Here is a 12,709-nt window from a genome sequence, read left to right on the forward strand (position 1 = left end):
TACATGCATAAGAAATCGTACATAACTTTTCAAACTCTTGAATGAATATCTCTGATTTGCAACTACTGTTATACATGTAATTGAAACTTTAGAATCCTATTTATTATAAGTTAACTTAAAAAACGTAGAGAAATGCTCTCTTCAGTTGGACTATACCTTCACCAAATTTAGTTTGCTTTCTAAGCGATGTTGTGTAGTCCCCAATTAATCAAATGTATTGGTACAAATGTATGCAACACAAGTGTTATGAGTACAGAATAAAATAAAAACTCAAACAGTATTGAAAGTAATAGTGTTGGTGCTAAACCAAGATGCAACTTGAGATAATTATGAACTTTACCAAAAAGAAGTTGTTGTTTAAATAATGAATTGAGGATATTGGGACAGAGGGTGTTTGCTGTTTGTCAACAAAAAACGACAGCCATCTAAGGTAAAACTAAGGGCTTGCTATAAAAAGCATATGTTTGTAGACTTTCTGTTTAGCTCAATATACGGTTATAAATCTAACAAGTTTGTGCTTGTGTCAATTTCTTTAAGCCAGTCATGCTTTTGTACCAGTGTGTTCCATGATTCTTGCGCTTTGGATATCATTCACAGCCCAATTTCCTGACACAAAGTCATTGTAATAAATAAAAATAAGAAAGGTTTTCTAATCTTTTGTGACATACCGCGATTTGCGTTTTTAGACACATCGTTTTACTCATAACCCAAATATTTCATGCCCTTCTCGTAATCAATCTCTATTTTCGGTAGATGTTGATGTTATCATTGAGCAGCAGAATATATGTCGACTTAATCATTTTCGTTAGATTACTCGAAGAAATACAAAACCAAAGTTTGAAACAGGAAGTTTTGAATGAAATGAAACTATCAATGGTTACCGGTAACGAACATGAACAAAATCCGGAAATAGTAATTTAAAAAAAAAAAAAAAATCGGGGCGGGACGATTTCAGAGGGGCGGGCGGGGATGAAAATCTATCAATTAATTTTAATTGGCCTTATGACCACAAAAGGAAGGTTGGGATTGATTTTGGGAGTTTGGTCCCAACAGTTTAGGAATTAGAGGCCGAAAAAGGGCCCAAATAAGCATTTTTGTTGGTTTTTGCACAGGAAATAGAAATCTATGTAATTTAAACACAAAGTTTATGACCACCAAAAGGAAGGTTGGGATTGATTTTTGGAGAACTGGACCCAACAGTTTAGGAATTAGGGGCCAAAAGGGTCCAAAATTAAACTTTGTTTTATTTCATCAAAAATTGAATTATTGGGATTCTTTGATCTGCCAAATCTAACCGTGTATTTATATTCTTAATTTTTATACGCCCGTCTTTTAGACGGGACGTATTATGGTATACCGTTGTCCGTCCTTCAGTCCATCGTCCACACTTCGGACAATAACTCAAAAACACTTTCACCAATTTCCATGAAACTTAAGTGAATTGTTTATATCTATTTACGTAAGCTCCCTTTCGTTTTTTTTTTAATTTCAGATTTTAAGTTTTGGATTTATGGGGCTTTATTCATAAAAAAGGGGGGATTTTTAACACTTCGGACAATAACTCAAAAAGGCTTTCACCAATGTCCATGAAACTTTGGTGAATTGTTTATATCTATTGATGTAACAAATAATACTTAATAAAATCTGATGAAAACATAAAATTTGTAAAATCTTTAGTTCAATTTAAAACATTAAATTTCTTGCAAAAAATAGGTTCAATGAATGTCATACGTTTGTACTATTATTGAATGGTTGCAAGGATGAAAGCACATTAGCAGTCCCTGAGATACTAACTGTTCCCTGAGGCATATATCATTTTATGATAACATTTTTACTATCTAAGCTATGAATAAAAATCAAATACTGTTTTTACATATAGGATGTTTTACTCTTGTTAAAATTGGTTGCAATTGAAATCACAAATGATACCTTAGCATTGCAGCTTTTTTATAGAGTTCGGTTTCGGTGGAAGGGTTAAGCGCAATAAAAAATGTTATAAGCCATAACTAGTCTACAATAGCACATAAGTGAACAAGTGACAACATGAAAATCCTAACATGTGACTAAATATTCCTTAAATGTTAAATGGTGTCATTTAATGAAAAAAATAAGGAAATCAAGTCTCCTAAACATTTATCAATAAGATCATCTTGTGAATATTCTAAACAATAAAAAGGTAATAATCATTATCCACCATATTAAGCACCATTTGAACAACTTTTGCATACATCTTTGTATAATTGAGTATGGATTCCTTACTGTGTTCAACAGAATCTAACTATGAGCAATATACCCCAAGAAAATTACCTTCTTTCAAACTACTATAAAATTTGGAAATCAGCCATAGAATTACTAAAACCCATAATCATATATCACTTTCCTTATATTGCATTGAAGACTTCTATGTTATATGCCAATGTTAATGATATTTGTTTTTTATGCTAAATATTGAAAAGCTGAACTAGGTTTAATCATCAGTGTCTTCTTCACTGTAATCACTGTCCTCATCATCAGAAAAATCCTCATTTTCATTCTCAGAAGAGGCCTCCTCATCATCAATGAAATCTTTATCTTCATCATCAATGAAATCCTTACTTTCATCACCTACTTCCTCATTTAGATCATAACTTTCAGTAGAGTCACTTTCACCATCTTCACTTTCCCTGTTATCTTCTTTGCTGCTCCTGATTGTCATTGTAGTCTTTTTTGCCATTTTTATAAGCCCGTCGTCTTTCAAACAACGGGCGTATCGTGCGCTAAAGCGCAGCCCTTTATTGGTCCCGTTTTCAAATTGGTCTACAATAAGGTCAAAAGGGTCCAAAATTAAACTTAGTTTGATATTAACAAAAATTGAATTCTTTGATATGCTGAATCTAAAAATGTACTTAAATTTTTTATTATGGGCCCAGTTTTCAAGTTGGTCCAAATCGGGGTTCAAAATTAAACTTTGTTTGATTTCAACAAAAATTGAATATATGGGGTTCTTCGATATGCTGAATCTAACCATGTATTTAGATTTTTGATATTTGGGCCCGGTCATGAAATTGGTCCACATTGAGGTCTAAAGGGTCCAAAATTGAACTTTATTTAATTTCATCAAAAATTGAATTCATGGGGTTCTTTGATATGCTGAATCTAACCATGTATTTAGAATTTGGATATTGGACCATAATAGGTAAATGTCCAATCTAAAATTTTAAATTTTTTAAGTTTAAGTTCTTTGACCACATTCCTTCTGTGTCAGAAACCTATGTTGTGTCAACTATTTAATCACAATCCAAATTCAGAGCTGTATCAAGCTTGAATGTTGTGTCCATACTTTCCCCAACTGTTCAGGGCTCGACCTCTGCGGTCGTATAAAGCTGCACCCTGCGGAGCAATGGTTAGTGTTTCGAATTATCCAATTCTATATTTTATGTAAATTTTAGAGAGCATTAACAAGAAAATATTTAAAAAAAAAAAAGTTGTGTTTAGATTATGTGTTGTCATGCATTTCAATGATGATTTGCAGTTTTATTTAATTTTATGATGGATAACAGTGATTTTACATAATTTGACTGACATGATTTTAAATATTTCATATTTTTGCCAAATAGACTATTCAACAGATTTAATTTTTTTTATTTTAGTTTATTGAAGTTTCATGTTTGGATAATGTACATGTACTCAACCTAATATTAAAGATTTTTTTTATGATTTAAATAGTTTTATTGTTCAACCAGGAAACTTTATATTAAAGTAATGAGAAATTACCATAATGTTTTTTCGTCGTCAAGTATTTCTAAAGGCAGAACTCACTTTAACCTATCGTTTTGTTCAGTGTTTTAAGATGAAAAGATGACATGCAACAATTGCAGTACTTGCTAGAACCTGTTGTCTCTTTAGTGCTTTTAAATGTGGAACAAATTAGTCATACATTTAACAGCTGTCATGAATTGAGAAAATGAATGTGATTTTTAAAATTTAAATAAGGAGATAAAGGTACAATGTATGATTGCCAATGAGACTTTGACCATGTTGACCTCATTTTTCATGGTTCATTGGTCAATGTTAAGATTTTGTGTTTTGGTCTGCTTTTTCAGTACTACAAATAAGCAATAGGTGAACTTTATTTGGTGCATGGAATGATTGTAATTAATGTACATGTTGGTCTAGCTGATATCATCTGATCATGACCTTGACCTCATTTTCATGATTCATTGGTTAAATTTTAGGATTTTGTGTTTGTTAGTTTTACAAATACTAATAGCTATATTTCAGCTAAAAAATGTACATGCATGACATGTATGTTAGTAATTAAGTGCCAGTCTTTGTAAGAATCAGGCAACTTAGGTAAAAATTAAAACATGATTAGAAAAAACCCACCGAGCTAATCATGCTATTTAATACTAACCATCATCCTGAGTTAAAAAGTATCAGTCTTTCGTTTGTGTGTGTCTGGTAATATCAAATAACTTGGTTAGAAAATTGGTTAGAATGATAGCAAATTACAGAGTTATCTCCCCTTATTTGTTAATTTCTAGTGCATTTCAACCAAATTGTATCTTCTATTACCAGAACAGAAAATGGAAATGAATGTTATTTTTGTGCATAACTACATATTATGAACTGAAATCAATATCAAAAAGGGTGGGTTTTTTTGGTCATGTTTTCACCACTGCCTGATTCTTAGGCAGACTGGCACTTAAAATGTACCGGACAACTGTAAGGTGTACATGTCTGTCTGGCCTTGTTCATCTATGATCTAACCATCATGATGACCTTGATCATTCTCATAGAGCACTGCTTATGATAAGAGTGTGTGATACTTGGGGTAAAACCTTCATGTAACAGGCTTTCAACACAAATTCAATGATAAGTAAGACAGGCGAGACATTTTAGCTTGTGCACTCTTGTTTAGAAAGAGGGAAATACCCACAATCACCATCATTCAATCACTGTGAACAATCACCAGCTAGGGAGATTATTCACTGAAAAGTTTGGCTGATGACGCAGCATTCAGATACCCTTTATTTCTAGTTCTCAATAGTTCTTTAAATAACAGAGCTTAATTATTGTTAGATCTATTGAATTTTTTTCTTTAATAAACGCATGTTGAATATAAATGGATCTTGTAACTTCTGAAGTCTATAAAATATTGCTTTCCTTTTTATATTGACTTGTTTTATTGGTACACAAAGAAGGAGATTCAATCCATTCATGGAAATATTATCCTCTTGCAATATACATACTCAGAGGAATTTATAATAGTTTTTTGAATTTAAGAAAATGGTCTCTTTTCATCAAAGTTAAATGTGTGACCAGTTCAATTGAACACACCCATAGGTCATGTAGTAACACTATAAGAAATATTTTCAAAATAAAAGGAATAGATTAAGATACTTTCTGATGTACATGTAAATAGAAGAAATAAAAGTTGACTAGAATTAGAATTTCCATACTTCCATGACTTCTGGTTCAAAATTAAATAATCCATTAGTACTGTATAAGATCAGGTACATATGTACTCCTTTAAGAATTAATGAGGCTAGGGAAAAGTATGGTGAAGATCCTAAGATACATGTATATTACATAATTACAAATTATATATTGCTGAGGCTAATTGAATTTTGTCAAATTGATTACCATAATTTAAATAGTCAATACTAATAAATAGAAATGATGATATTACTATGACATATATATTTATATATGCTCTTAATTGAATTTCCATAATGAAGGCAAAGAGAAACTTGTTAGGCCAAATAAAAATATATGTGTGGTTCCAGTAACCCAACCGACCCTAGTAAAAACCCCCCGACCCTAGAACTTTTTTTTTCATTTCTGAAAAATAAATTTTCAAACGATCAAATTTGAGGATTGTGAATTAAAATAATTAAATTCATAGATTTCTGTCATCTGAATTTCCATCACAAGTATCTGTTATGGCTAAAATGCAACAATTCATAACAGAATGCAACAAAATTAACTAAAAACGTATCATGACTGTTTATTTTACAACCAAACACATGTAAAAATGGTGGACTTCTGGTTGGGGTGTGTAAAATACCGGAAACAATTTCGGTAAACACACAATTTTTTTCCGGATTTTGACATTCAAAAATAAAAATAAAAAAAAAATAAAAAAATTTGCCGACCTACTGACCCTATTTTTTAAAAGTATGTAACTGGAACCACCAATATATTTTTATTTGTCCTTAGAATGAATTCAGAAACAATCACTATAGTATACCCATCCAACCCTCCTTCTATTTCCCACCACCCTTAATAAGAAGATAAGATAAGGAAAAAGTTCAAATTCTTGTATTTAAAAACAGATTTTCAACATAAAAATGCATCAGTATGTGAAGTTTAAACATTAAATTTATCAATATTTATTTTTATCGCTATTTTGTGCATTTTTCCTTTGATCTTTTTTTATGATAATTTTCATATCATGCTACTCGCTTGAGATGGAAAATTATCGCTAGAAACTAAGCATGCACATGGCGTTGCTAACGAAATTGACATGAAATTAACATGAAATTGACAACGTCTTCATAGGTAAAATAGCGATAAAAAGATTATCATTGTTCATCTCAACTCGATTGCCTTTCTCGAAAATCAATCTCGTTGAGATGATCACCGATAATCTATAAATAATTATCTATCACAATTTTGAAGATAAAGGATTGGAGGGTTTTAACCTTTGACCTGACGATAACTTATCATAGACCGCATGTTAAAACTTCTAAATAAAGGATTATAGAAAGGTTATGTTTATTTCTATAAGTTTATTCTTATAAACACATGAGAAGATCTTTTTTAAGTGGAGTCTTCAGTGAGAAGGTAAAATCACTAATCTGACTTTGTTTGTCCACTTATATAAGTTATATATGGTCATAATATGGATGGGGTCATGAGTGGCCTGGCTGGTTAGATTTCTGTAGTGTTTAACTGATCATCTTGATAGTGGGTAGTTTATTTTAAAAAGTACTTAAATTCCAACATTAAAAAGCCTCAGATTATATTTCATGTATTTCAGTCTTTGCTACATATGTATGTGCTGAATACTCATTTGTCTTGTGAATACCCTTGAAAATATTTTATTCATGTTAATTATAAGTAACTTGTGTAAGTGCAATTTGAATTTTTATTTCATCATTGTAAAATATTAGATTTAAGATCAGTGCTGGATTCATATGAGGCGCACCTGGCGAATGTCCACTCTCCCCAAACCCTCCCCTCTTCCACTTCTGGCCAATAAAAAGATATTTTTTTAGGAAATGTCCCCTCACTCTGATTTCTTAGGAGGCCCCTCCCTCTTAACCCCTTTCGTAAAATCCTGGATCTGCCCTTGGAAAATCTCAATCTGTTGATTGACTTTGTTAAAAATATATTTGTCTTGAAAAACACAGAAATACCTGATTTCTTTTTATAGTTAAAGAATTTGAGTAGATTATCCTTTATTACTGGCAAACAATTTTTTTCTTGATTGGATGTTCTGTAAAAGACATGTTGAATCACTTTATTTACCCATGATCGAAAATGTTTTGTTTAGAGATTGTAATGAAGGTAAATCCAGAAAATTATGTTGTGGGCATAGGAATTAGTACCTTGGAACTATATGCACTGGAAAATAAAAATTGAAATAAAAAGAAACAAACAATGACCTACAATTCTTTTGTTCTTTTTTTCAAGATGAACATTTAATGTTTAGATTAAACAAGAAAGTAAATTGCCAATCATTATTTTAGCATCAGTCTCCTTTGTTATAAAACTATAATTAGTTTTGATAGACCTTGGATTTGATGGGATGTAAAAATAACATCAGAAGAAGAAGTGTTATGTCATAATGACCCAGCAGACAATTACAAAGAATATTATATTATGTTGTGTTGTACTCCACAAATATTGATTTACATACTTGGCCTACTATTAAGTGTTTGTAGATTTTATGTTATAGGATATTAATAATTAATGATAACGGCTCAGTAATTTGTGACAAAAATAATTAGGTAATTCTGAGGACAAAAGTGTGTTTTACTGTCGTCACAGACAGTGGGAGTCTGCGTACTTGATTCTATTTTTGAGCATGTTTGTTTCCTGACTTAAAACAGATATTTTCATGACATTGAATTAAGATCTTCTGATGAAAAGTTCAGTTATTTAAATTACATTTTAATTATGATGTAACATGATAATCGAATAAATGAAATCCTAATTATAATGTATTCTTAGATCATCGATCTGTCCATGTATTGCACTATCAGTCTATGTTAGTCTGGGGGCACAGATGTTTATCATTATATAGAGAACAGGTTGTAATGTTTTTGTAAGGTTGGTCAATAAGCTAAGACACCTTTTACTGGTTTCGCTTTGTGATTTGATGAACATTTATTGCACATAGCATAGGAAGAGAAATTTCAGGATCTATTAGTTTTGATGATTTGAAAAAGAAAAGTGTTATTTAAACCAAAGAATATTGATGTGCACAAGCATGCAACACCTGAATAATTCTTGGAAGGAAAAAATTGCCACATTGGAATATGAACACTTTTTTGGAGAAACTTGGATAGTTATGGTAAATTCTTGGCTAGGTGCATTTTAAGATTGTCTGTAATGTTTTAAACCAGCCTGTAACCATGTTTTTTTTTATCCTAATAGCCAAAGATTCATCTGTTGGTCTATAGTCTGACCTCTTAACCATGTTAAAAGGGTGAATGAATATGTTGACCACTGCCTTAAGGGTTTGCATAAAGGGAAATATTATTGGTCTTAGATGTAAAAGGGGGTCTAAATCCTGAATATTTGACAAGGGCAGTAGTACCAAAAATGTACCTTGTAAGTGCCACTATTACTACATTCCTTGTGAATACACCTTATCACTATTTTTTGCTGAAATTACATGCGTTTTATAATTTATTCTTCCTTTTTATCATATTGGCCTTCAATTCAATCTGTATAAAGAGGAAATCTTTGGGAAAAAACAAACATCATCATTATTGATATACATGACATATATCGCACATAATCTGCTGTAAAAGTCATAAAAGGCTTTAAATTTGATTATATAAAAGATCAAGTCATTTGGATAGGTATAATTGAATTAAAGACGTCATTTCAAATATATTTGTAAAGTTATAAGCTCCAAGGCAAAATGTTCAATGATATTTAAACCATTGAAAGTTATTTGTAAGATGTAGAAATTATCAAGATTAAATGCGCTTAATTATTTAAATTTAATGTTTTATGATGTGCTTCAATTATTGATAATTCTGATTTATAGTACTCTAAAATATTTTTGCAGTACTTTGATATAATAAATGATTTCTTTACATTAATGTATCATGTGTATGTTATGTCAATATCTATTCTTTAATTATGTCATTTTCATCTTATTGATGCTACATGAAATGTGCATAAAGGGGGTGATCTATATAAAAGTACTTTTTGGCTAATATATTTGATATATTTAAAAGTTTGTTATTCTGGAAATAACAGGCTATTATTTGAACTTGGAATTATTTTTAATTATGGAATTTGCATAATTTCTTGTGTTTAAAATTTTTAATATATTCCATGTTTATTTGGTATTATAATCTTTTGAACGGTTAATAACACTTTCCATACAATGTATTTTGGTTAGATAGTGTTGTGCGCGGCACAGTACATTCTATTGAAGATATACTATTTTCTTTGTAATAGAAAGTGTTGAGCGCAGCACAGAACATTTCAGTACAGAAATTACATGGAATTTATTAAAAATTTCAATAACAAGAAATCAAGCAAATTCCATAATTAAAAATAATTCCAAGTTCAAATAATAGCCTGTTAAATGGAAAGTTTTTAAATCAAAGACCATTTTTCAATTATAATTAATTATCAGAACATCAATACCAGTACTAGTGTGTACTGTGTAATGAACAATTGTTTATATTTTCTTCTTTTTTAGCTCACCTGGCCTAAAAGGCCATGTGAGCTTTTCTCATCACTTGGCGTCCGTCGTCGTCGTCGTCGACGTCGTCGTCGTCGTCGTCGTCGTCGTCGTCGTCGTTAACAATTTTTCAAACATCTTCTCCTCTGAAACTACTGAATGGATTTGAATGAAACTTAACATGATTGTTCCTTAGTATATCCTGCACAAAATGTGAGCTTCGATTTTTGATCCGTCAAAAAACATGGCCGCCGTTACTTAAAATAGAACATAGGGGTCAAATGCAGTTTTTGGCTTATATCTCAAAAACGAAAGCATTTAGAGCAAATCTGACATGGGGTAAAAATGTTCATTAGGTCAAGATCTATCAGCCCTGAAATTTTCAGATGAATCAAACAAACCATTGTTGGGTTGCTGCCACTTAAATTGGTAATTTTAAGGAAATTTTGCAGTTTTTGGTCATTATCTTGAATATTATTATAGATAAAGATAAACTGTAAACAGCAAAAAAGATCAGCAAAGTAAGATCTACAAATAAGTTAATATGACCAAAATTGTCAATTGACCCCTTAAGGGGTTATTGTCCTTTAATGACAATTTTTCACAATTTGTTCATCATATTTGCTAACTTTAAAAAATCTTCTCCGCTGAAACTACTGAATGGATTTGGTTAAAACTTAGCATGGTTGTTCCTTAGATTATCCTGCACAAAGTGTGTGCTTTGATTTTTGATCCGTCAAAAAACATGGCCGCCGTTACTTAAAATAGAACATAGGGGTCAAATGCAGTTTTTGGCTTATATCTCAAAAACGAAAGCATTTAGAGCAAATCTGACATGGAGTAAAAATGTTCATTAGGTCAAGATCTATCAGCCCTGAAATTTTCAGATGAATCAAACAAACCATTGTTGGGTTGCTGCCACTTAATTGGTAATTTTAAGGAAATTTTGCAGTTTTTGGTCATTATCTTGAATATTATTATAGATAAAGATAAACTGTAAACAGCAAAAAAGATCAGCAAAGTAAGATCTACAAATAAGTTAATATGACCAAAATTGTCAATTGACCCCTTAAGGGGTTATTGTCCTTTAATGACAATTTTTCACAATTTGTTCATCATATTTGCTAACTTTAAAAAATCTTCTCCTCTGAAACTACTGAATGGATTTGGTTAAAACTTAGCATGGTTGTTCCTTAGATTATCCTGCACAAAGTGTGTGCTTTGATTTTTGATCCGTCAAAAAACATGGCCGCCGTTACTTAAAATAGAACATAGGGGTCAAATGCAGTTTTTGGCTTACATCTCAAAAACGAAAGCATTAAGAGCAAATCTGACATGGAATAAAAATGTTCATTAGGTCAATATCTATCAGCCCTGAAATTTTCAGATGAATCAAACATCCAATTGTTGGGTTGCTGCCACTTAATTGGTAATTTTAAGGAAATTTTGCAGTTTTTGGTCATTATCTTGAGTATTATTATAGATAAAGATAAACTGTAAACAGCAAATATGATCAGCAAAGTAAGATCTACAAATAAGTCAATTTGACCAAAATTGTCAATTGACCTCTTTAGGAGTTATTGCCCTTTAAAGACTTTTTTCACAATTTGTTCATCATGTTGACTTACTTTAAAAAATCTTCTCTTATGAAACTGCTGTATCAATTTCAGCCAAACTTAGGCTAAATGAGTTTCAGAGTTTCAGAGTATCTAGTATAAATTTTATATTTCATTTCTTTGTATGTCAAGAAACATAGCTCCTATGGCTAAAATAGAACATAGGAGAAAATGATTTTTTTTGCTTTTGAAGAAAATAGGACGATTCAAAGAACATTTAAATAAATTGAAAAGCCAAAATAATCATTGATGAGAGATTAAACAAAAAAAATTCAGGTGAGCGATTCAGGCTCTTGAGAGCCTCTTGTTTCAGTCGGTGTTATTTGTCCATCATCATGTTCATTGAACACACTTAATTTGGTGCCATTTCACTTTTTTCAAAAGTTTTTTAAAATTCAACATAAACACGATCAAAATATTAAATGTTGTCTCAATTCAAGAGTGTATATATTTTTAGTGTAATGGAAAGTGACTAAATATTTTCTAATTTAAAATTTCAGTATTCAAACCTTTGATTTACAAGGATATTGTGGACATGCTCATTACTTTTTTGTCAGTAAATCTCCACCCAAAAATTTATATGTAAACATGTTTATTTTAAATTGGGTGGATATAAATTTAATAAATATTTAATGAAAAGAAGTGTCACATTACTAGGATGAAATTAGTCTGTAATTTCCAAAGGTGAATAAATACATCAACAATATGATCAAGTGAATATATATAAAATAATTTTGATATTTGCTCAGCTTCATATAAATGTAGAAATCATCATGTTCGTGAAATGTTCTTATGTAAAGTTGACAAAAATCATTTGCAATTGATGAAAAATTAGATGTGTTGGAAGAAATCTTGAAAATTTAAACTGTTATTCCAAAGATCTATCCCTTAATTACACTGTGTTTTTAGTTAAAGTTTTCAGCTTGCTGAATATATAAAATGTACGTGGATTAAAAATCTAACATTGTTTAGTTTTCAAAGAATTTTGTGCACAAATCTACTTTTTATTTCTATGGGATACAATAAACTAAACTTTCTGGTCCATTCATCATTGTTCATAAGATTCCCAGGTTGTCTCATTGAAAATAAAACAACATCTCATTTGTATTTATTATAATTTATATAGTTTTGTTTCAGTAAAATCTGTCTGTCACCTAGGTCTTCAGATTAGATTTTC

The 12,709-nt window shown here is 30.7% G+C and overlaps 1 protein-coding gene across 14 annotated transcripts in view; it reads left to right on the top strand.

The window, feature by feature from the left end:
• Positions 1-12,709, top strand: part of LOC139489011 (scaffold attachment factor B2-like) — a 49,125-nt gene that overhangs the window by 7,533 nt on the left and 28,883 nt on the right. For 2 of the 14 annotated variants that reach the window (XM_071275046.1, XM_071275049.1), the window contains exon 1: positions 8,220-8,563. The exons of 11 other annotated variants lie outside the window; for them this stretch is intronic. In XM_071275046.1, coding sequence (XP_071131147.1) covers positions 8,468-8,563 — 96 coding nt within the window. In that variant the 5' untranslated portion in view covers positions 8,220-8,467. Of the gene's footprint in view, positions 1-8,219; positions 8,564-12,709 lie in introns of those variants that run through there. One more of the 14 variants, XM_071275047.1, reaches the window with a different exon arrangement.

Source organism: Mytilus edulis, chromosome 9 (genome assembly GCF_963676685.1).
Source record: "Mytilus edulis chromosome 9, xbMytEdul2.2, whole genome shotgun sequence".
NCBI classification, from domain to species: domain Eukaryota; kingdom Metazoa; phylum Mollusca; class Bivalvia; order Mytilida; family Mytilidae; genus Mytilus; species Mytilus edulis.